We start from the raw sequence: 24,100 nt of genomic DNA, 5'->3' as shown, positions 1-24,100 counted from the left end.
AAAGAGAAGCAAAACACAAAACTAACTAAACAGATAGTCAACACCGTAAACTCCCCGGCAACGGCGCCAAAAAGTGATCGCTTCCAACTCGATGCTACACTAAGGTAGGAAGAGCGTGTCGCAATAGCTTTTACCCGATATGAGGGTCGGGATCGATTTTCTCAGGGAGCTAGTAGTGGAGTTGGATTGTCCGTCTAGCATAGAGATGTGTTTGTACTCCTAATGTCACTTCAAATATTTTTGGGTTTTTGAATTGTAACTATTTTTATAAAACTATTAATTAACACTAAATTATGCTACGAGAATATTGCTAACTTGTCTCTAATAGGAAGAAGGGCACTAGGGTCATGACATTATCTAGGTGGCTAATTGACGGGTAGATGTTACTAAGGTTCGATTGACATAATTGGTGCTTATGCTATAACCGTTGCACAATTTTACCCACTCTCATACCTCTCGGTAGAGAAAGTGACTTTGCCCAATTGACTCTCTCGAGACCAAATGGGTAGGCAAATTAGACCAAACAACTAGGGTTCAAGTAGGGTAATTACTCTCTTGAGGTTTAACCCGTTAATTGGAACTATCATTTCTCATGAGTCCATCCCAATTCCTTGTTGTGTCAATTTTGGGGTCATAGACTCTCTTTCTCAAGAAGAATTAAACCCACAAAGTTTGAATCAGTGTTTGCAACCACCAATTCTAGATTAAAACATAAAATCAACCCAAATAGCAAACACCCATAGTCAATCTAACATTAGATGGCAACACCCATTAATTACCCACACTAGGGTTGAGCCACAACCCTAGCTAATGGGTTTAGTTACTCATGCTTGAAGAATAAAATGTAGAAATAGATGAAGAACTAAGCATATTAATTAATTGCTAAAATTAAAATACAAGAATCTATTGTAAATATAAAGCAAAAGTGCCAAAAATGGCTACAAAATTCGTTCTCACGAGCGCATCCCTTGTCTGATCTCTCTCCTCCCTAAAAAACGGTGAAATGTTCTATTTATACTAGGCTGGAAAAACTGGACAAAAATACCCCTGTGGGGTCAGTGCGGGCCGCATTAAATGGACCGGGGCCGCACTGGGCTCACTTCTACTTCTCTGAACTTGGACTCCGCGGACCGCGTAGAATGGACCACGACCACGGAGGGAGCTGGCGCTGTCCGAGCAATCACGACCGCGGACCGCATGGCACTAGCTTTGCAGACTTTCATCTCTCTGAATCTCATGACCGCGGACCGCACAAAAGAGTAGTGCGGCCGCAGAGCATTCACCGCAGACCGCGAGACGTGTACCGCGGTCGCGTTTCTTCTAGCCTGATTCACCAACTCTCTGAACTACCTAGGGCGACCGCATTCCACTTTGCGCGGTCCGCACTAGGCCTTTTTTTCTTAAATTTCTTGGTCTTTGATACTTGAGCATGTTTCACTCCTTTGAGTCGATCTTTGACATTTCGTCACGTTGTCGATCAAACCTGCAATCATGCACAACTTGTGAACCTTTTAGGACTATTTTGTAACAATATATGATCAAAGCATAGGCAAGTAGGGGCATAAAACATGTTAAAATCCTAACTTATCATTAAGCCAAGTGGCAAGCTAATAAATGTCAATAGTATATGGTAACTTTATTCTATATTTGACTATTTTAGTTAAATACAAATATAGATAAAGTTCTAAAATTCGAATTTAAATTAAAAATAAAATTTATCTTTTTTATCATGTTATCATACTTAATTCGGTTAATGATCATATGCAATCATGTTAGGAACTTTTTTATAATTATTTAAATACTACTTCGCCTCTAACAAAAAAAAACTACTCCATATAACTATAAAACTCTTTCATATTTAAAATCCTATAAGTATAGTTCTTTGAAACACTGTAGCTAGATTTGAATAAAATGAAATTCTTTTAAAATAAATGTAATATGTATGGTACACGTCTATGCTTATCTAAATAATAAAAAAGAGTTTACAAAAACCAAATAAAAGTTTACTTACATATATAATAAAGTAAACATACATGCTGGAGAAAGAAACATCACAAAATCAGTCAATATTAAAAAAAAGTTGTTTCTTTTTTCTTCTTGAAGAATATTTGTTTGAAGATCAATTTGCATAAATGGACATCAAACAAATAACAAAACTTTGGCTATACAATTGCTATCATTAATTTCAATTTAGCACATTCAAGAAATTGAAGGGTATAAGCTGAAACCCCTTCACTTAGCTGTAGTCAAGCCAATATTGCAAGGGTATAATATTTTTTCGTTGAAGAATATTAGTTTTGAATCATTAGATTATGTGAAAGGTTTTTTTTTTCAAACTCAACAAAAGATAAATTAGTTTCTAATTGATAGTTTCTATAGCGACTTTTAAGTGTAATAAAGAGTATATATAAAGAAAAAATTAGTATGACATGAAATATTTTTTTTAAATGTAAATAAATTATTTCGAAAAAACTCTTTACTTTTTTTAATTCAAAGATAATAAAAAGATAAGATATTTTTGAACATTAGTAGAGAGTTTTAAAATTATTATAATAGAAGTTATGTAATGGATAAACTCAAAAATATCGAAATCTTATGGAATATTTACATAATATTCGGCCATATTTATTGTTTACGTTTTATAGCTAATATAAATAGATGATATACCGATAACACACGATTATATACATAGTATATATGGATTATATATAAATTACACATCATTCGATTTTTTAATTTAAGTGGTCGGTTGAGCACCTATTTAGGCTGATTAGATAAAGCCAAAAGAAAAAATATGAAATAATTTCAACCAAAGACTAAAAATATAATTAAAGTTCATATGTAGATAATTTTTATTAAAACTCATCCTTTTTATAGTGAAATAAATTAATTTTTTGTAACAAAAGAAGTAATGACATAAAAAAAATAAGATAAAAGAAAATAAATATTGAAAAAGGTTAGAAATATCTAAAAACGAGAAATAAAAGAGGACAACAAATTTCTTCTTATGTTTCATCTTTGTTGAGTATAAAAAAATTGAAAGTTAATCTCTTCGATTTTAAATTATTTTTTTTTCGACTCAAATACATAGATTATAAGATAAGGATATCTTCGAATATTTTTTTTAATTTACATTATGTGTCGTTTTAAAAAAATTATTATTACTAATAAACTGATATGATATTCAAATTTGAATTGGGATGTAATTTGAGTAGTTTGCATTGAGGTTAAGCCAAATATGGTGTCGAAAAATAAACTATTTGACAATTTTAAGACAATATATGCAATGTTTTATAATAATAATCAACTAATTTAACATTTAATGATTCAAAGAACAAAACTTTTGTATATATAGGGTATTAAAAATCCAAATTTTGGGGCTAGAGATATTGATAAACTTAAAGTGGAGCCATACTGAAATAAATCCGGCCAAAGAATCATTTAAATTTTTAAATAGCCGATTAAAGTGAATTTTAAAGTAAGGATAATATCTTCACTTGCATAATTATAAAGATAATCATTATTATATAATATATATAAAGTTTTAGAAATTGAAATTTCAAATAGAAATACTTCTTGAAAGATAAAATCATACCAAATAAGAGTTCAAGTCGTAGTATAAGAGTCACATCGTAATCAAAGGATCGTTTATATCGTGTCAACCTTTGTGCTTTGCCATAAATATGAGTTATTATTTCACTTTGTGGTTATTTTTAGGTTCCAACGACACCTATGCGAATAGTACAAAAATAAAATTATCAGTATGAGAATTGAGAAAATGTTAGTCTTTTTTCATGTAGTGTTTCTTAATTAATATCTGACGATTATCTATAATTATTTAGAAGGTTTAAATGTTAAGGTTATTTACATATAATTCAAATAACTCAGATATTTAACATATTAGTGTCAAATATCAAAATGGAGTAAAAAAATTCACTAGCTAAAGAATTTTTTATATTTTTAGATAGCCAACTAAAATGAATTCTGGATTAAGAATAATATTTTCAATTACATTATTATAAAAATAATTATTATTGAAAAATAATATTTTAGAAACTGAAATTTTAAGAAAGAAATATTTTTTAAGAGATATCAACATACCAAATAAGAGTTCAAGTAGTAGTAAAAGAGTTAAGTCTTATCCAAAGAGTCATTCATTGTCTCAACATTTGATTGTTTTGCCATAAATATGAGTTATTATTTTGCTTCCTGACTATTTTTATGATCCAATGACACCGACAAGAATGGTATCAAAAAAGAAAAATAGAAGAAATAGTTAATTTTTTTTCATATAGTTAATATCCAATGATTATCTATATTTACCGAGACAGTGTAAATTTTAAGATTATTTACATACAATCCAAATAACTTAAATATTTGACATGATTAGTGTCCGCGCATCCGCGAAGGTACTAATACTAGTAACAATATATAAAGATGTAACCCGAATGAATTAATATATTCGTGAAGACAATTATTATATTTATAAAAAAATTACCGAAGGCCTGATCCCCTCCTCAAGAATACAAGGCAATAATTCTATAATAAATTCAGATACCTTATATTAGTATTACAATAAATAAATATATTAAAAAATAATTAACCGATATATACACTAATGGTTGTAAGAACTTTTACATTAGTAGTGTATGTTCATAAGTCAACTACGTAATTTGCCTTATATTTTATTTTACTAATCCACTAATTTATCAATAATTGTAAGAACTTTTATACCATCAATATATGTTATTCTTAACCGGTTATAATATGCTCTGTGCCTCATATTTTAATTTAACAAATTCATCGATTTATAAATGTTACAGGTAGTTATTGTTTAAGTAGTTTGATAATGTAAAAATATATAATATAAATCCATAAAATAAATATTTGACATTCCAAATTTAATTTACAAATTAGTCAGCTCCAATTAAATAAACCCTAAACCCTTCCCGTACTTGCGTTGAAGTTCACTCTTCCGGCGGAGAACATGGCGGAGAAGGACTTGGATTTCGACGGCGCAAGTAAAGCTCCGACTAGGCCATCACGTTTTGCTCCCAAAAGCTCTAAACTGAAGCCCCAACCCCAACCAGTAACCAAACCCCAACCTGAGACACCGTTATCATCTTCTGATCCTCCTATTCCGACTAAAAAGGAAGAATTAGTGTCAAAACCCTCAGTAAAAGATCATCCAGACGAAAATGGAGCAGCAATGGGTAAAGATGACGTTCCATTGTATGAAAATACTACGGGAGACGACGTGGCAGAAGAAGAACAAGTCGCCATGGATACTGATAGAGTTGAAGATGAAGTTGTTCATGAAATTGATGTGTTTTTTACCCCTTCCTCTGATCCTAACTCTCAGGTATATTTATTTGTTATTTAATTAGCTGGTTTATTTGTTGAATTTGGAAAATATTCTATTTGCTAAGTATTAATTTCTCTTTTTTCGTCAGCTATATGTGTTCCAATATCCGTTGAGGCCCGTATGGCGTCCCTATGAATTGGAGGAATGATAGTCAAGAGGTGAGTCACAAAAATTGCTTTTGGTGTTTCTTATGCAAAATAAATCAGTAGTATCAATCATTCAGAACCGAAATATTGTTTTTTTGGACTCAAAACACTTTTTTAAGTTTAAAAAAAAAAGTTACAAAAATACCGCGTTTTCTACATTTTTTGCAAAAACCTACTAGTACTATAGTAAGTACCCGAGACCGGAACCTAAATAATGTGTGTTTGGACTCAAAACACACAAATAAGTGTATTAAAAAAATGACATTTCTATATATAGCGTGCAACAACAACACGCTATATATTAACGGTAACGTCTGCTGTTAAGTATAGCGTGTTGTTGTTACACGCTATATGTATAACGCACAAACAGAAAACGATATCCTCTGATTTTGGCCCCACCAATAAGTGAACTAACAATCACAATTATTTCAATGTATATCGTGTGTTTAGAAAACGCTATATATCCAAAATTTTCTACCTCCTGGACTAGCCATTTCCTATATAAAGTGGTCAGAGTATTTGGAAAAATCGTTCACATACAATTCTAATTCTCTTCAATATTTTCTTGTTGTTAAACTCTGAAGCATTTTTTTCGCAATGTCTGAAGAGCGTAGAATAAGAGTTTCATTATATTAGGGGGGTGAGGTTGTGACGGAGAATAACTCTGTGAGGTATTGTTTATCTCCACCGGGTCATGCTAAATTACCACTTACACTAGAGTACGATAAATTGATATCGTTGTTATGCAAAAAAATGGGAAAGAGGAAACGTTCAATGATACTTAAAGTAACTGGAAGATATCCGTATTCCGTCACTCCGCAAGGGCTGCTTTTTACTCGGAGTTAAACATCTACGATGATGAAACTTTGAGGGATTTTCTGAGGACTCCGGATGAATACCGGGAATATCTTGTAATAAATATGTTGGATATGTACGTCAAGGTCGAAGATGTTCCAAACAATGAGGTGGCCGGACATATTCCGGATAACCCCCAGTCATCGGCTGGCTATTCCGGAGGAGTTTTTGCCGGACATATTCCTGATGAAAGAGTTTTCCTTGATTTAAACTTATCCCTGCCTGCTTTACATAATTCACAAGACGAGTGGTAAGCTTCAATTTTCCTTTGTGGTACGATGTACAATTTTGTTGTATTCAATTTGTATTAACGCTCATATATTTAACAGGGGGTACAAGCCGGATATGAGTTTTATAAATAATGAACCCGGGCATAGTTTTGGTGTGTTGGATCAAAGTGATCCATCCGGGAGCTATCACCTACATGAAAATGTCCATCATGGAATTTTATCACATTGAAGTGATACGGCTATATGAAAAGTATTTTGTAAATTTAGCATCTTATTAATTTGTTGATTGTGCAGTGAAAACGAGCAAGTTGAAGCAAATGTACTCACTCAATTGCCCGAAGACGACGTATTAAATCGGGATCTGGCAAATGCACAGAGTGAGGAAGAGAACAGTGATTACGACAACAATGCTGATGAATTTGGAGACGATACACCCTTTCATCGTGAGGATGGTGACGAGGAGGATGAGAAGGAAGGACCTGATTTGACGAGAGAGTATGCTTCACCCCCCAGACGAAGAGTGCATGAGTCCCAAGTGCCCTTTCATTCAAGGGAGGTTCCTTACCTTGATAACTTGCCAAACATGCCGGATGTGGAAGCTCTAACAAGGGATTTTGATGAAATTCGGACAGCAATGTGAGATGAGTCTAGACCAACGGTGCTGGCAAAGGGCATGCTTTTTCCTGATAAAGCGCGCCTAAGCAGGGCTTGTAAAATGCACAACGTAAAAGAGTGTCGTGAGATGACGGTATGGGAGTCAAGTCCGGTTGTATACAAGGTTGTTTGTCGCAGGTGGTTTTGGCTATGTCATTGGATGTTGCGTGCGATGAAGAAGAAGACAGGCCTGTGGAAAGTGGGTAAATACATTCCCACCCGCACATGCGAAATGGACACATTCAACGGGAATCATTTCAACTTGGATATTGATTTGATTTTTCTTGTTCTTATTCCACACATCGAAGCAACCATAAGGTATAAAATCAAAGAGTGCATTACAGCAGTCCACCAGGAACATGGTCATACAATTACTAAAAGAAAGGCATATCTCGGGCGGAAAAGAGCGTTTGAAATAGTCTATGGTAACTGGGATAAGTCATTTGCAGATCTCCCTAGGTACAGTTTAACCCCGGGACGGTTGTTGAATGGAAGCTTGAGCGTATTCCAGGTAAACCAGAATATATGTTCAATTACATTTTCTGGGCGTTTAAACCAGCAGTTGATGGTTTTTCGCATTGTCGGCCCTTAATATCCATAGACGACACTCATGTCTATGGAAAGTACGATATCAAACTGTTGATAGCCGTGACAGTAGATGCTAATGGACAGATATTTCCTCTAGCTTTTGCTATTTGTGCCAATGAAAGCCAAGAGACGTGGACGCTGTTTTTGAACCACTTGAAAGAGCATGTTGTGAAACAACGTTCCGGTGTTTGTCTAATATCCGATCGGCACGGTGGTATCTTAAGTTCTGTGGAGAACTTGCCTACATGGCAAGAACTTTATGCCTATCATCGTTACTGTGTTAGGCACTTTAAAGTTAATTTTTAGAAGGCATATACCAACAAGGATCTCCATGATTTGATGTGGATGGCAGCAACAGACCACCAACAGCATAAATTCCGGATGCACTTGGAATATATCAGGCAAGAAGACGGGGCAGCCTATCGTTGGTTAATGCGACATGACCCTGAAAAGTGGACGTTGCATGCGGATGGTTGCAGACGATGGGGAACTCTGACTACAAATGTGTTAGAGTCTTTCAACGAGTTATTGAAGTCTGCAAGAGGATTGCCTGTCACAACCATGGTGCGATTGTCGTTCAAGCAGATGGCGGAGAGGTTTGTTGAAAGGTCTGCAGATGCAATATCATTGATGGAAAAGGGTGTTGAATTTATGCCAGTGCCTATGAAAAGATTTGAGAAATATAGACGGCGAGCGCATTGGCATTCATTTTTGCAGTATGATAACGAAAGAAATGTTTTTGAAGTTTGCACCGCTATTCATCAAAATCGAGGTAATAATGTACATACTGTAAATGAATCTAGAAGGTTATGCTCTTGTGGAAAATGGTCTATCTACCACATGCCTTGCTCACATGCCATCAAGTGCTTTCAACAAGTTGGTTTGGGTGTAACCAACTATGTTGATCAACAATATAGTATTGCGAAGTACCTAAACACATATAGTGGGCAGTTGCAGCCAGTGGGTGCTGAGCATTATTGGCCGCCTGAACCATTTAAAATATGTGTGTAACAAGTCCTATTTGCGTCGAATACAGGTGAAGAAGATAACGCGTATACGGAACCAAATGGATGTTAGTGAAACCGTGTATGCGCGCAGATGTGGTATATGGTCGCAAACAGGACACGACCGTAGAAAATGTCCTTTGGGTGGCAACAATAATCACGCTCGGGGTGGGTGTTCTTCTAGTGTACCTAACTATCCATGAGTTGATGTTGTAATAATTAATTGTTATGCCTATGTTGCAAGATTTATGAAATAAAATTATGATTTGTATTTTTCCATTTTACTTATTTAAATAATAATTTAAAATTGTCTTGTCAACATCATGACATAAAGTTGACAAGACATAAAGTTGTCTGAAATAAAGTTGACGAGACATAAAGTTGACAAGACATAAAGTTGTCTTGTCAATATCATGATATTTAACACGCAAAATATAGCGCTATTACATAGTACGTTATGTATTTAGCGCGGTTGAACACTACGTTATGTGTGTGTTGTCTCGCCTATAAATAACGGGCTCATTGTAGTTATTTTGTGTGCTCAAAATTTACTAAAAGCAAAAACTTCATTAAAAGTAAGTTTTTTTTTTACTAAAAGCAAATATTTCCCAAATGGCTCAACCTCTTCGTCTACCAAAGTGCAATTGTGGAAAAGCATGGTTGATGCAAAACTGTTGGGACGGTGGTGAGGTTGGACGCCGCTACTGGCTCTGTATGAATCAGTTTTACAAGGTCCCGACGAACCTATTTGTGATTTTGAGGAATGGGTTGATGAACCATGTTATCGGGATTGTTACAGAGAACAACTGCAGTTTCTTCATAATATGTGTTTAAGACAACGAGAAGTACAAAAAGAAAGCGATAGAATTATTGCAGACTTGAGGGCAAAACTGAAGGAGGTGGGAGAAGAAAAATGGAAAACACAATGGAATTGTGATACACAAAAGGAGCGTAAAGAAAAATATAAACGAGAACTTGCAGAGGTGAAGGCGAAAAAGAACAACTGGAAGAACGATTTAAGTGGTTGGAACGGAGAATAATTGGCAACCAAGGCTAAACATTGGCATGTATGTGTTTAGTGTAATTTTCATATTTCATGTATTTTTATTATGTTGGCCTGCTATGTTTGTGTTTATGCTAGTATTTGTGCTACATAAGAGTCAAAAGCTCAGAATAGCAAAGTATATAATTCGTCAGAGCAATTTGAATTGTCGTACCACTATTTCCTCGGGCTCCTGAATGTAATCATCAGTGGCAATCATGTCAACATCGCGTTCAGCCTTAAAAAGGAAATTAACAAAGTTATGAAAAAAAAGACAAATTATAATTCAATACGCTATGAAAACCATACCTGCGAACGTGATGATGAACCATAACTCAGCCGGCGTCCACCACTTAAATCTCGGGTCGGTGGTCCTCAGCAATGGTAGACGGGCCTGGAAAGTATGTATCCTAATCCACTCCAGAAAGCTGCGTGCCCGTGATCAATAATTGACCTGACGGGGTCACATGCGAAGTCCCTAGAGTGAGATCCGTCCCAAGGCCACTCGGCATATCGGCAGGAACATAATCAGCAGGGGCCTCAACTCCCCCTTGCTGGGGACCACCTCCTCTCCGCCCACCACCACGTCGTCCGGCACCCCCGCCTCGTCGGGCACCACCACCTCGTGCCACACCAGGACCTCGTTCGTACTGATCTGGCTTCACATAATTAGGCATTTGAGCCAAACGTTGATCCTCCCGGGCTCGCTGCAGTGTCCGGGCAGCCAACTCTACAAATCGACGGCTATAATCCTGCAAGGCATCCGCAGGATCTCCGATATAATCCTGCATCTGCAGTCCCATCTGGTAGACTGTGTGTAGTCCAATAGCCTGCACAACTTATAAAATATAAACTACGTATATTGCACTAAAATACTGTTATATGATGAATAATAATAGAAAACATACCAGGGCCTCGTGTCGCTCGGCGTATGGAACGTACCGACCGTCAGCCTGATGAATAGGGTTCCTGATAAAAAGTCGGGTGACGTGCCGGTACCAGGACATATACCTCTGAATATCCACCTCCTGGTCCCAAGTATGTGGGGACAGAATCATCTCCTCTCGATGGTCCCAACTCTGGATCTGCCCGGCTAACCACGCCATAAATGCGTCGTCCGCTCGGCTACGATCATCCCTCTGATAATGCGTAGGCTCCCATATAGGCCCCCTCGGTATATACTGTGGGCGGCCAAACTGCCGAAGTACCCGCTCCGAGGCATGATGCTCCCTAATATCAAGGCATATGAGTGGGGCAGAAGTGCTCGAAATATGTCGACCAGCCGAGCAATAAGGTGGCAGGGAAGCTATCAAATCCTCGCTGTATGGCGTCCAGATGAACTATCAAATAAGAACATGAAACGTGAGTATGCGCAACACTAAGTTAATCCACACAAAGTAAGTTTAGGTACATATTTACCTGTGCGCCCTCTAGCAGATCCAACACATCCCTGCAGAAGGGGAGATTATGATGAGCATCATACTCTCGTAATAGTCTACGGCGGAGAACCCACCTCCTGGCTAGAGGGAGAAACGAAGGTGCTACAGTAGGAGGTAATTGTGGTCGCGGTGACTGAAACTGCAAGAACCGCTCCCAGGCCCAAACCTAACATACAAAGTTGACATAATGGTTAAGATAAAGTCTAACTAGGTTGAGTTGGAAATGATGAACACTTTATTGGAATATGTTGTCACTTGTAGAAGCGACATAAAACCACAAACATCTCTCTGAGTGGCCATGCTCGCCCGACACATCTGCCTATACATGTAGCCGAGAACAGCAACACCCCAGCTGTAATAGGGTAACTCATCCAACAACTGAAGATGATGCAAAAATCTAAGGCTGACGAGGTTTCCCGAAGTATTAGGGACAAGACCCCTCCAAATAGAAGAAGCAACAACAACCTCGTATAATGGGTGATATGCTCCTCCTCTGTATCGTCAGTGATATCGGGGCGGAGTAGCTCCAGGTGCTGTCTAATAGGGGTCAAAGCCAACCGACTAGCACCAGACGATGCAGCCTCGTCCTGAGGCCTGAAACCAGTGAGCTGATGCAGCATGTCCAAATAATGATCACACGACATATATCTCATAGCAATAGGCAGTGAAACGGCCATGCCATCAGCGGGCAAGCCATATAAAACCTCAACGTCCTGTAGCGTGACGGTAGCCTCGCCAATGGGCAAATGAAAAGTATGCGTCTCCGGTTGGCACCGCTCAATCAACGCCGTGATCAACGCCCAGTCAACCTGTATCCGGCCGATCTCTATAATCCTATAGAATCCCGTGGCCTGGAGGCGATGGACTACACGCTCGTGGAGAACTCTGTTATGAAGAAAATCCCACAGGTCGTCCACTCTCCTAGCGCGGAGAGTCTGGGAAAGTAACTCTCCATCCCATATATGGGCGGACCTATGATCGCCCTGAAGCACTAATTATTAAATTGTACAAAGTATATGTAACAATTTGGGTCTAGGTTCGATATTTTAGGCCCAGTAGCACCAAATTTTCATGAATGTTTATGTGTGTCAATTTCAATTTTTTAATAATTTTGTGTGTGTTTATTTTATAATTTAAATTCTAAATTTTTTTAGAGATTTAATTGTACAAAGTATATGTAACAATTGGGTTCCAGGCTCGATATTTAAGGCCCAGTAGCACCAAACTATCGTGAATATTTATGTATGTCAAATTTAATTTTTCGATTATTTTGTGTGTGTTTGTTTTATAATTTAAATTCTAAATTTGTACAAAGTATATATTTTCATCTACCATTCTAAAATTACTTAAACTACAAGGATTCTACGCTAAAATACTATACAGTTTACTACGCTAAAAGTTTCTACATTTTACTACACTAATAAATAAACTAAATATAAACAACATATATATTTTAATCACATAACATTAAAAAAAATAGCTACAACAATACTAGTTTCGCAAATAAAAAACACATAATGACATAGAAATACTAATATCTAAATACTTATATTAACATAAAAAATTAAATCTAAATTTTACACTAATATCTAAGTCCGGATAAATATAACATACTAGTTTTGCAAATACAACACAAAAGGACATGGAAACACATTCATAGGCAGTGATATACATTATTATACAAGTTTGGACATAAAATAAATCGAAATGCCTCGATGTTGTGTGTGTATTGCGTGAAAATTTGAAGACGAAGGAGATAAACCACGAGTCCAGAATGCTCTACTACGATGGAGGACCTACGTTCCCGACCTTTTGTGTGACGGGAGTGACCCACAATTTTTTTTTAGATTGTCGAGTAGTTGGGGGTGGGGGGACCAGAAGGAGCAGGGAGGGTTTGTAAAAAAAAGGGGGAGGGTTCTGTTGAGGAAGAAGACGAGTTCAAATTAAACGCTATATATAGCGTATGATTTGAAAACGCTATATATAACGTTTAATTTGAACACGCTATATGAGAAGTCAAATCGTCTGACACATATAGCGTGTAACAACAACACGCTATACTTAACGGCAGACGTTACCGTTAATATATAGCGTGTTGTTGTTGCACGCTATATATAGAAATGTCGTTTTTTTTAATACACTTATTTGTGTGTTTTGAGTCCATTTAGTCTATTTAAATGGAACCTAAATAACGTGTCTATTTAAATAGGACTGACGACCTCTTCTACTGATCCTGTCAGCACCACTGATGATCATGCAGCGGCACATCCGGCTATAAGGGGTGATTTGATGATGACGATCCTGATAGCGTCCCCAGGCGGGATGCGATGCGTCTCAGGCCAGCGGCTGCGTTGAGGCACACTGGATGGGGGACGCACTAATTTTATTCATTTTTATTTGGCATTATATGTACATTTAAAACAACTTTTATATAATATGCGAATTACTTTTTGATTTCTCCTTTAAGTAGCTAGTTTCGTACTGCAATAAAAACACAAGTCGTAAAGAAGTAAAATTCCATTACAATTACGGAAAGAAAAGTTCATTACTAAACACATAGCACAAATATTAGCACAAACACAAACATAGCAGGCCAACATAATAAAAATACATGAAATATGAAAATTACACTAAACACATACATGCCAATGTTTAGCCCTGATTGCCATTTATTCTCCGCTCCAACCACTTAAATCGTTCTTCCAGTTGTTCTTTTTCTTCTTCTACCTCTTTTAGTTTCGCCTTCACCTCCGCAAGTTCCCGTTTATATCTTTCTTTACGCTCCTTTTGTGCATCACAATTCCATTGTGTTTTCCATTTTTCTTCTCCCACCTCCTTCAGTTTCGCCCTCAAGTCTGCAATAATTCTATCGCTTTCTTTTTATACTTCCCGTTGTCTTAAACACATATTATGAAGAAACTGCAGTTGTTCTCTGTAACAATCCTGATAACATGGTTCATCAACCCATTCCTCAAAATCACAAATAGGTTCGCCGGGGACCTTGTAAAACTGATTCATACAGTGCCAGTAGCGGCGTCCAACCTCACCACCGTCCCAACAGTTTTGCATCAAGCATGCTTTTCCACAATTGCACTTTGGTGGACGAAGAGGTTGAGCCATTTGGGAAATATTTGCTTTTAGTAAAAAAACCTTACTTTTAATGAAGTTTTTGTTTTTAGTAAATTTTGAGCACACAAAATAACTACAATGAGCCCGCTATTTATAGGCGAGACAACACACACATAACGTAGTGTGCAACCGCGCTAAATACATAACGTACTATGTAATACCGCGCTAAATACATAACGTACTATGTAATAGCGCTATATTTTGCGTGTTAAATATCATGATATTGACAAGACAACTTTATGTCTTGTCAACTTTATTTTAGACAACTTTATGTCTCGTCAACTTTATTTCAGACCACTTTATGTCTTGTCAACTTTATGTCATGATGTTGACAAGACAATTTTAAATTATTATTTAAATAGGTAAAATGGAAAAATACAAATCATAATTTTATTTCATAAATCTTGCAACATAGGCATAACAATTAATTATTACAACATCAACTCATGGATAGTTAGGTACACTAGAAGAACACCCACCCCGAGCTTGATTACTGTTGCCACCCAAAGGACATTTTCGTGTCCTGTTTGCGAGCATATACCACATCTGCGCGCATACACGGTTTCACCAACATCCATTTGGTTCCGTATACCCATTCTCTTCTTCACCTGTATTCGACGCAAATAGGACTTGTTACACACCATTTTAAATTGTTCAGGCGGCCAATAATGCTCAGCACCTACTGGCTGCAACTGCCAACTATATGTGTTTAGGTACTTCGCAACACTATATTGTTGATCAACATAGTTGGTTACACCCAAACCAACTTGTTGAAAGCACTTGATGGCATGTGAGTAAGGCATGTGGTAGATGGACCATTTTCCACAAGAGCATAACCTTCTAGATTCATTTACAGTATATACATTATTACCTCAATTTTGATGGATAGCGGTGCGAACTTCAAAAACATTTCTTTCGTTATCATACTGCAAAAATGAATGCCAGTGCGCTCGCCGTCTATATTTCTCAAATCTTTTCATAGGCACTAGCATAAATTTAACACCCTTTTCCATCAATGATGTTGCAGCTGTAGACCTTTCAACAAACCTCTCCGCCATCTGCTTGAACGACAACCGCACCATGGCTGTGACACGCAATCCTCTTGCAGACTTCAATAACTCGTTGAAAGACTCTAACACATTTGTAGTCAGAGTTCCCCATCGTCTGCCACCATCCGCATGCAACGTCCACTTTTTAGGGTCACGTCGCATTAACCAACGATAGATTGCCTCGTCTTCTTGCCTGATATATTCCATGTGCATCCGGAATTTATGCTGTTGGTGGTCTGTTGCTGCCATCCACATCAAATCATGGAGATCCTTGTTGGGATATGTCTTTTGAAAATTAGCTTTAAAGTGCCTAACACTGTAACGATGATAGGCATAAGGTTCTTGCCATGCAGGCAAGTTCTCCACAGAACTTAAGATACCACCGTGCCGATCGGATATTAGACAAATACCGGAACGCTGTTTCACAACGTGCTCTTTCAAGTGGTTCAAAAACAGCGTCCATGTCTCTTAGCTTCCATTAGCACAAATAGCAAAAGCTAGAGGAAATATCTGTTCATTAGCATCTATTGCCACGGCTATCAACAATTTGATATCGTACTTTCCATAGACATGAGTGCCATCTATGGATATTAAGGGCCGACAATGCGAAAAACCATCAACTGCTGGTTTAAACGCCCAGAAAACGTAATTGAACATATATTCTGGTTTACCTGGAATACGCTCAAGCTTCCATTCAACAACCGTCCCGGGGTTAAACTGTACCTAGGGAGATCTGCAAATGACTTATCCCAGTTACCATAGACTATTTCAAACGCTCTTTTCCGCCCGAGATATGCCTTTCTTTTAGTAATTGTATGACCATGTTCCTGGTGGACTGCTGTAATGCACTCTTTGATTTTATACCTTATGGTTGCTTCGATGTGTGGAATAAGAACAAGAGAAATCAAATCAATATCCAAGTTGAAATGATTCCCGTTGAATGTGTCCATTTCGCATGTGCGGGTGGGAATGTATTTACCCACTTTCCACAGACCTGTCTTCTTCTTCATCGCACGCAACATCCAATGACAGCCAAAACCACCTGCGACAAACAACCTTGTATTCGACCGGACTTGACTCCCATACCGTCATCTCACGACACTCTTTTACGTTGTGCATTTTACAAGCCCTGCTTAGGCGCGCTTTATCAGGAAAAAACATGCCCTTTGCCAGCACTGTTGGTCTAGACTCATCCCACATTGTTGTCCGAATTTCATCAAAATCCCTTGTTAGAGCTTCCACATCCAGCATGTTTGGCAAGTTATCAAGGTAAGGAACCTCCCTTGAATGAAACGACACTTGTGACTCATGCACTCTTCGTCGGGGGGTGGAGCATACTCTCTCGTCAAATCAGGTTCTTCCTTCTCATCCTCCTCGTCACCATCCTCACGATGAAAGGGTGTATCGTCTCCAGATTCATCAACATTGTTATCGTAATCACTGTTCTCTTCCTCACTCTGTGCATCTGCCAGATCCCGATTTAATACGTCGCCTTCGGGCAATTGAGTGAGTACATTTGCTTCAACTTGCTCGTTTTCACTGCACAATCAACAAATTAATAAGATGCTAAATTTACAAAATACTTTTCATATAGCCGTATCACTTCACTTACAAGTCGTAATGTGATGAAATTCCATGATAGGCATTTTCATGTAGGTGATAGCTCTCGGATGGACCACTTTGATCCAACACACCAAAACTATGCTCGGGTTCATTATTTATAAAACTCATATCCGGCCCGTACCCCCTGTTAAATATATGAGCGTTAATACAAATTGAATACAACAAAATTGTACATCGTACCACAAAGGAAAATTGAAGCTTACCACTCGTCTTGTGAATTATGTAAAGCAGGCGGGGATAAGTTTAAATCAAGGAAAACTCTTTCATCAGGAATATGTCCGGCAAAAACTCCTCCAGAATAGCCAGCCGATGACTGGGGGTTATCCGAAACATGTCCGGCCACCCATTGTTTGGAACATCTTCGACCTTGACGTACATATCCAACATATTTATTACAAGATATTCCCGGTATTCATCCGGAGTCCTCAGAAAATCCCTCAAAGTTTCATCATCGTAGATGTTTAACTCCGAGTAAAAAGCAGCCCCTTGCGGAGTGACGTAATACGGATATCTTCCAGTTACTTTAAGTATCAATGAACGTTTCCTCTTTCCCATTTTTTTGCATAACAACGATATCAATTTATCGTACTCTAGTGTAAGTGGTAATTTAGCATGACCCTGTGGAGACAAACTATACCTCATAGAGTTATTCTCCAGCCACAACCTCACCCCCCCCCCCCCCCAACCAATATAATGAAACTCTTATTATACGCTCTTCAGACATTGCGAAAAAAATGCTTCAGAGTTTAACAATAAGAAAATATTGAAGAGAATTAGAATTGTATGTGAACGGTTTTTCCAAATACTCTGACCACTTTATATAGGAAATGGCTAGTCCGGGAGGTAGAAAATTTTGGATATATAGCGTTTTCTAAACACACGCTATACATTGAAATAATTGTGATTGTCAGTTCACTTATTGGTGGGGCCAAAATCAGAGGATATCGTTTTCTGTTTGTGCGCTATACAAATAGCGTGTAACAACAACACGCTATACTTAACGGCAGGCATTACCGTTAATATATAGCGTGTTGTTGTTGCACGCTATATATAGAAATGTCTTTTTTTTAATACACTTATTTGTGTGTTTTGAGTCCAAACACACATTATTTAGGTTTCGGTCTCATCAATGTTATATTTGTTTCCCTAACTTTTTTGTAGTTTCGTTTGTTAAGTACTACTTTCATGAAGTGACAAAGCTTTTAGTATATTATTCCAAGAGTGAAAAACAAAACAAATTAATCTTTGTTAGTTCATATTTTTGTTAGTCATTAATGTGAAATAAAGTTTAATAATCTCAAAATAGTAGGGTAATAACCTCAAATTTTTAATTTCATGTCAGAACTAATGTCTTCATTTATGTTTTCTTTGGTTTTCAAAATAAAAAATACTCTCTTTGATTTCTTAAAAAAAGGATAAATTGTTCTTAAACTAACCCAAAGTTGTGTTAAACGTCCACCGCAATAAGAGTATATGAACATGTCCCTCTCCCTTTCATTTGTCCTTTTCTTTGACATCGACAAGTGTAGCGTATATTATATTATTAATAGCCTGTTTGGCCAAGCTTCTTGTTGGCAAAAAGTGCTTTTTTTGGCCAAAATCACTTTTGGCCAAAAATTGAGGTGTTTGGCCAAGCTTTTGGAAGGAAAAAAAGTGTTTTTGATGAGAAGCAGAAGCAGTTTTGGAGAAGCAGAAAAAAATAGCTTCTCTCCAAAAGTACTTTTTTGAGAAGAACTTTTGAGAAAAATACACTTAGAAGCAGTTTTTTAAAGCTTGGCCTAACACTAATTGCTGCTCAGAAGTGCTTTTCAAACTAATTAGCCAAACACAAACTGCTTATCACCAAAAGTACTTTTGAGAAAAACACTTCTCAAAATAAGCTGATTTTTAAGCTTGACCAAACGGGCTATAAGTAATGGTTTAGAATTTACCATTTCTTATATAACTGGAAAAATATTAAATTTTGAATCTATAATTTTAAAAGTGTAGTGGATCCTATAATTTAAAGTCTAAATCCTTCAAATTTAAATTCTTAATTCATCTTATTCTTATAGCAATATACTTGTTCGTCTATTAATAACCAGAATAACAACATATCTGGTATATTCCTATTAATATACTTGTACGTCCATTAAAAATAATACTTAAAATCTTCAGTGCAACAATTCCTAATTTATTTTTCTGCACACGTAAAAGAATATATCCAAACAATGTTAAGAATTAGTTTGTCTTTTTGTTAGTAGAAATTATTGTTTCAAATAAGATGAAGAGGATTATGGGGATTTGGGATATGGCGGGGAGGCAAGTGTGTCAGAGTGGGGTACTTACTATAGTAGTAGGTTTTTACGAAAAGCGTAGAAAACGTGGTTTTAAACCGCGTTTTATATAAAACGCAGTATTAAACCGCGTTTTACCGTAACGTCCCAAACGGTCGTTAAAGTAATACCGCGTTTTATATATTTTGGTAATTTTTTTTACACTTAAAAAAGTGTTTTGAGTCCAAAAAGACAATATGTCGGTTCCGGACTCGGTTTTAAATGATCAGCTTGGACATCTGACGCAGATTTTATATATTTATAGGTGAGATTGAGACCTTCAATTGCACAAATGGAGGTTGATTTGGCAATAGATTTTGATTCTAAAATTTTTGACCGAGACTCTGTTCATGCAGTAAAGATGGAAAAGAAGGTTCGTTCGATTTATCCTCTAACTTAAAAGAGTAAATCTTTGAGCTAATTTCCTGCGTTATTTGCTTCCATACATCTGTTAACCTTGAGCCGAGCGCCTATCGAAAATAACCTTTCTACCTTCTCAAGGTGGGGGTAAAGTCTTCATACACACTACCTTCCCCAGACCCTACTTGTGGGATTATAAAGGGTATGTTGTTGCTGTTGTTGCATCTATTAACCTTCAATATTGGTCTCTATATATTTTTTGCTTTTCATGTTGACGAAACTGCTCGGTTTACACTAATATCTGATCTTCCTTTTTATGTGTCTATCCATTGCTCCACCTTATATTCTGTTTATAATACCATTTGTTTTGGACATACTCCTTGCTATTCATGGACATGTATTATATATCTTCCAGCTTTATGGTTGTATCCCTGCTGTTAGGTGTAGGATAAGGAGGTTGACATTTAGATTCTGGAAACTCTGCACTTGATATTTGTTCCCTTGGTAGGAATTACAGTTTTAATCGTTTTACCAATAATCTGATTGTTTCTCATTTTTCAGACTCTTTCCACATCATGGATACCATTATCAACTTGCACCTCTGGATATGCTGTTGGGGTCCGCATTGGTGATAAGGTAAACCATTTGCTGTTGATGTGCATCTCCAACTTCTAGTTTTTTAGAGTTCTGATTGACAGAAAATTCTTCCTTGGGGTAGGGGTAAGGTCTGCGTACACACTACCCTCCCCATACCCCACTTGTGGGATTTTATTAGGTTGTTGTTGTATCCTGAGCCGAGGGTCTATTGGAAACAACCTCTCTATCCTCACAAGGTAGGGGTAAGGTCTGCGTACACACTACCCTCCCCAGACCCCAAGGTGTGGATAATACTGGGTATATTGTTGTTGTTGTTGTATTGACGGAAAATTAGTTTTCCGCAGGTTGTGTATGTGCTTATACATCTCCAGCTTTTGCCCTTTTCTTTTTCAAAAACTAATTTGGACAATAACAATGTTACTCTTTCAGCTTCAAGTTTAATCAAGTTAATTCTGTGTCAGCTTCAAGTTGAAGCAAATTATCCACTGTCAAATCTGACTCTACCTTATGTATGCAGTGGGGAACTGCTGTAATGCTTCTGGCTCTCATATTTACCCAAGCTCTGCTACTTAGTAGTAGAAAATTGTCAAGTCCTTTTAGTTATATTCTTCGGTTTCTTATACATGTCAGCATGAGAAACTTCTACTAAAATTTCTTAGTTTGCTGATAGCAATTTGAAGCTCATTTCTGTGTTGAAAGGAAAAAATTTAACACTTTTTAATGTTCTCCATAGTTACGCTCTTGCTTCCTGTTTGTTATGCAGTTACACCTCCATCCTATTCATGCCGTTGTACAGCTTCGACCATCACAGCAGCATCTTAAGGAAAGTGAGTTGAAGAAGAAGAACATTGCCACCAGCAGTGATGGAAAAACTGTTGTTAAATAAGAAGTCGAGGAAAAAAAGCCCGCGGGTCCATCAAAGAAGCAGGTTCATTTCATGATTTGCTCTTTGATGCCCAGCTTCTAATCAATTTGAATGGACCTTGTTTATGACTAATCTTCATGTGATATTATTGTACAAATTAGTGGCTAGCACTTAAGATATTTCATGTGGAGGACTATTTGGTTCCGGACTAGGTTTGCCACATTTTCGGGTAAATATGATAAGGCAATGCCTAAAGATTGATCTTCTTTTGTTAACCATTCTGCTACGTTCAAGACTAATCTTTTTCCTAGTATTGTGAGCTCCACACCCAAACCCCTTACCTAGGAGCCCAATACCTGCTTTTCCATTTTGCTCACTAGGTGACTCAAGAGTGTCAACCCCAACTTTATTATTGGAGGTGGAGGATCTTTGCCACTGGGTTATCCCTCCCTTAATGCTGCTTAAAGCTTTACCATTCTTCGATTTATTCTTATAACATGTACCTTTTATGCAGAACAAACCACCTGGGAATGATGAGGATATTGAAGAGGTATGATAAACACCTGTGACCATGTACTGACGAAATTTCCGGTTTTCGATTTTAGCTAATAACTCTCAATAGTTCTTTAGCTTGAGTGGCTGCTGATTTTGCATCTATTATGATTTGGATTGATGTTTCCGTTTTTAGTGTTTCTATTTATATATCTGTTCAAGGGCAGTTAGCTTTTTTCATGCAGTCGCAAATATCATTTCAAACAGTTTCGTTAATTGGTATCTTCTTCATTTGCTGTTTTAGCATTGGGTTCATCTAAAATACCATGGAGCTAGGAGTGACATTTCAACCAGATATCTACAGGAAATGGCCATGGAGGAAGGCTCTCCAGTACCATTTTCAATGAGCCCGTATGTGTCTCTCCTAATATGGTTGATTTTTTCCCGCTTGAGAAACTGCTTCTCTTCAGGACAAATAATAAGAAGCATTTTTTCTCAAAGCATACATTCATCCACTGTCTTTCTTATTCTAATACCAGTTTTCTATTCTGTTAATTTGATACACAGGGTTGATTATCTGAACGCTGTATGTCCTAGCAGACCAACTGACACTGACAGATTAAAAATCCTTCGAACAAGGTACTGCAGCCTCTCTAATTGATCCTTCTCCTCATCGATTATTCTGACATCGAAAGGTTTTGGAGGTGCTGCTAAGGACAACAACGAAATTTTTATTTGCATTTGTGATCATAGAGCTTCTTTGCTGTGAGGTGTTATTGTCTTCTCTAGTATTGCCACTCCATTCTTTAGCAAATACCTGAGGTTGAAATTGCAAGTTAATCACCTCGTTGGGGGCTTGACAATGTAGTTTGACATAAATATGCAGCTCATGACTTGAATTGCTTCCATTTGTGATTCTACTATTATCTTTCTCTAGCCAGAAATTTGCTATTTCTTTTTATCAATATCCCAGCCATTTGATTAGTAGATAGCTGTTCTTGAAATGCCATATTTTTCAACTATCTTAAATTAAACATTTTTCCCAGTCATTTTATGCCTCCTAACTTCTGAATTGTCAAATGTTTGATTTTCAGGTTGTCTCAATTACCTCTTGAAGAACGCATTAGAACTTGGCTTCTTGAGGTTTATACCCGCTATTTGAATTATGCGCTACTTATATATTTTTATGCCTGCAACAAAGTTTGTTTACAAGGTCTCATGATCCTGATAATTCATAAAGGCAGCGTATTTCTAAATCTTGGTTCTTTTGGTAACAGGGGCCTCCAATTCATCGTTTTGATGCTCTAGAGCACCTGGCGCTGGATGATCCTGTTGATGAAATTTTGAGAGTCCTCCAAAGATACGCACAATTAGTTCAAGGATTATGGGTTCCAAAAAGTTCATTAATCTATGGAAAGAATGATGGACTTGAAGTTTTAGCAAGGAATTTTATTCTCTTTGAGTTTAGCAAGAGTACCATTATTAAGCAGAAAGTTTTTGCCAGGAGGTTGGATTTCCTTAAAGCTGCAAAACCAACATTAAAATCATTAGCTGTTGAGAGGCCTGACCTGAATGATTGGAAGCTCAAAGAGCATCCTGACAAGAAACTTGAAGTTCTTTTTGGTGATGTTGTGAAAGAGCAGCAAGCTACCTGGGAATGCATGGGGAAACAGATCAATAGTATTTTGTCTGGAGGAAGAAACAGGAAAGGCCAACATTCCTGCATCTAAATTCAAAACGATCCTCTAAATTCCCAGAATAATTAGAAGTGATGTTCACTGCCGACTCTTGCTGGATCTGCTTTATTAAGCTTCACCACTGAATTCTCAAAGCTTTTATTTGGCTAATTTCTTTGGATCTCGCAGCTGTAGGTATGTTTTGTACTCTGAAGTTTTTTTTTTAAGATTTGAATGGACAAATGAAATTGTTTGTTTAATGCTCCTTTATCATTTACTCTAAACCTGTTTGTTTGTTCTAGCTTCTAAAATCTGTTGAGGATGATGATCCTGTGTGACCCATACGTCTAAAATCTGCTATTCAACCTGTCATTAATCATAAGTTTGATAAAACCTGTTTTTAGTATGTGATGATTCAAACATTTCCTTGGTGATGATAACTGGATATGTAAGCTTATAATTTTTGTCAACAGTTGGTTCGAAATTGGCATGATGGAGGAATCATGTGAAGGAAAAGGGGTATTGGTTGTGCTTGTGTTAGAATCTATATTTTAGTACGGGGAATTGGATTCCATGTAATAAACTCTAGATCTAGATTATAATAATTTTTGTTCTTAGCTGGATGTTTGCTGGTCTACAATGGTGATGAGGGAGACGGGGTTTGCACCATT

The 24,100-nt window shown here is 37.1% G+C and overlaps 4 protein-coding genes across 9 annotated transcripts; 2 read left to right on the top strand and 2 right to left on the bottom strand.

The window, feature by feature from the left end:
* Window positions 1-1,364: 1,364 nt before the first annotated feature.
* Window positions 1,365-12,600, bottom strand: LOC104228507 (uncharacterized). Of its 3 annotated transcripts, none has more exons than XM_070152921.1 (5): window positions 11,304-12,600; window positions 10,793-11,224; window positions 10,194-10,714; window positions 10,060-10,122; window positions 1,365-1,483 (listed from the first exon to the last, which is right to left on the bottom strand). In XM_070152921.1, the coding sequence occupies exons 2-3, from the start codon at window positions 10,988-10,990 to the stop codon at window positions 10,295-10,297; spliced, it is 618 nt and encodes a 205-aa protein (XP_070009022.1). In that variant the 5' UTR covers window positions 10,991-11,224; window positions 11,304-12,600; the 3' UTR covers window positions 1,365-1,483; window positions 10,060-10,122; window positions 10,194-10,294. The 3 variants fall into 3 exon arrangements, with proteins under 3 accessions (XP_070009022.1, XP_070009023.1, XP_070009021.1); XM_070152920.1 differs by lacking the exon at window positions 1,365-1,483 and adding an exon at window positions 5,051-5,144; XM_070152922.1 differs by lacking the exons at window positions 1,365-1,483; window positions 10,060-10,122 and adding an exon at window positions 5,027-5,144.
* LOC104214571 (uncharacterized) lies at window positions 5,138-23,993 on the top strand. Of its 4 annotated transcripts, XR_011401439.1 has the most exons (11): window positions 5,138-5,362; window positions 5,454-5,523; window positions 19,705-19,812; window positions 20,361-20,435; window positions 21,160-21,324; window positions 21,776-21,811; window positions 22,058-22,164; window positions 22,321-22,392; window positions 22,848-22,896; window positions 23,031-23,624; window positions 23,903-23,993. XR_011401439.1 is itself a non-coding variant. In XM_070152919.1 (10 exons), exons 7-10 carry the CDS (start codon window positions 22,121-22,123, stop codon window positions 23,481-23,483), a joined length of 618 nt encoding a protein of 205 aa, XP_070009020.1. In that variant the 5' UTR covers window positions 5,138-5,362; window positions 5,454-5,523; window positions 19,705-19,812; window positions 20,361-20,435; window positions 21,160-21,324; window positions 21,776-21,811; window positions 22,058-22,120; the 3' UTR covers window positions 23,484-23,699. The 4 variants fall into 4 exon arrangements, 1 of the variants encoding a protein (XP_070009020.1); XR_011401440.1 differs by lacking the exon at window positions 19,705-19,812; XM_070152919.1 differs by lacking the exon at window positions 23,903-23,993 and having other exon boundaries at window positions 23,031-23,699.
* On the top strand, window positions 7,483-8,144 carry LOC138874646 (uncharacterized). The gene is made up of 2 exons (XM_070153419.1): window positions 7,483-7,675; window positions 7,810-8,144. The coding sequence occupies exons 1-2, from the start codon at window positions 7,483-7,485 to the stop codon at window positions 8,142-8,144; spliced, it is 528 nt and encodes a 175-aa protein (XP_070009520.1).
* LOC138874470 (uncharacterized) lies at window positions 13,445-17,524 on the bottom strand. Its single transcript, XM_070152923.1, has 3 exons — window positions 17,328-17,524; window positions 17,114-17,248; window positions 13,445-17,040 (listed from the first exon to the last, which is right to left on the bottom strand). The coding sequence occupies exons 2-3, from the start codon at window positions 17,230-17,232 to the stop codon at window positions 16,731-16,733; spliced, it is 429 nt and encodes a 142-aa protein (XP_070009024.1). The 5' UTR covers window positions 17,233-17,248; window positions 17,328-17,524; the 3' UTR covers window positions 13,445-16,730.
* Window positions 23,994-24,100: the final 107 nt, after the last annotated feature.

This window comes from Nicotiana sylvestris, chromosome 8 (assembly GCF_000393655.2).
Source record: "Nicotiana sylvestris chromosome 8, ASM39365v2, whole genome shotgun sequence".
In the NCBI taxonomy this organism is placed as follows: Eukaryota; Viridiplantae; Streptophyta; class Magnoliopsida; order Solanales; family Solanaceae; genus Nicotiana; species Nicotiana sylvestris.
The sequence above is the reverse complement of the archived record's forward strand: the minus strand, read 5'-3'. Positions and strand labels throughout refer to the sequence as shown.

Bases quoted from the DNA above. Each gene is read 5' to 3' on its own strand.
- LOC104228507 (XM_070152921.1), bottom strand. From the start codon at position 10,990: ATGGCGTGGTTAGCCGGGCAGATCCAGAGTTGGGACCATCGAGAGGAG. The intron at 10,715-10,792 runs GTATGTTTTCTA...TAAGTTGTGCAG, and splicing joins CCGAGCGACACGAGGCCCTG to GCTATTGGACTACACACAGT.
- LOC138874646 (XM_070153419.1), top strand. From the start codon at position 7,483: ATGGACACATTCAACGGGAATCATTTCAACTTGGATATTGATTTGATT. The intron at 7,676-7,809 runs GTAACTGGGATA...CGTTTAAACCAG, and splicing joins AGCGTTTGAAATAGTCTATG to CAGTTGATGGTTTTTCGCAT.
- LOC104214571 (XM_070152919.1), top strand. From the start codon at position 22,121: ATGGCCATGGAGGAAGGCTCTCCAGTACCATTTTCAATGAGCCC. The intron at 22,165-22,320 runs GTATGTGTCTCT...TTTGATACACAG, and splicing joins GTACCATTTTCAATGAGCCC to GGTTGATTATCTGAACGCTG. The intron at 22,393-22,847 runs GTACTGCAGCCT...TTTGATTTTCAG, and splicing joins TTAAAAATCCTTCGAACAAG to GTTGTCTCAATTACCTCTTG.
- LOC138874470 (XM_070152923.1), bottom strand. From the start codon at position 17,232: ATGAGTTTTATAAATAATGAACCCGAGCATAGTTTTGGTGTGTTGGAT. The intron at 17,041-17,113 runs GTAAGTGAAGTG...TTGATTGTGCAG, and splicing joins ATTTCATCACATTACGACTT to TGAAAACGAGCAAGTTGAAG.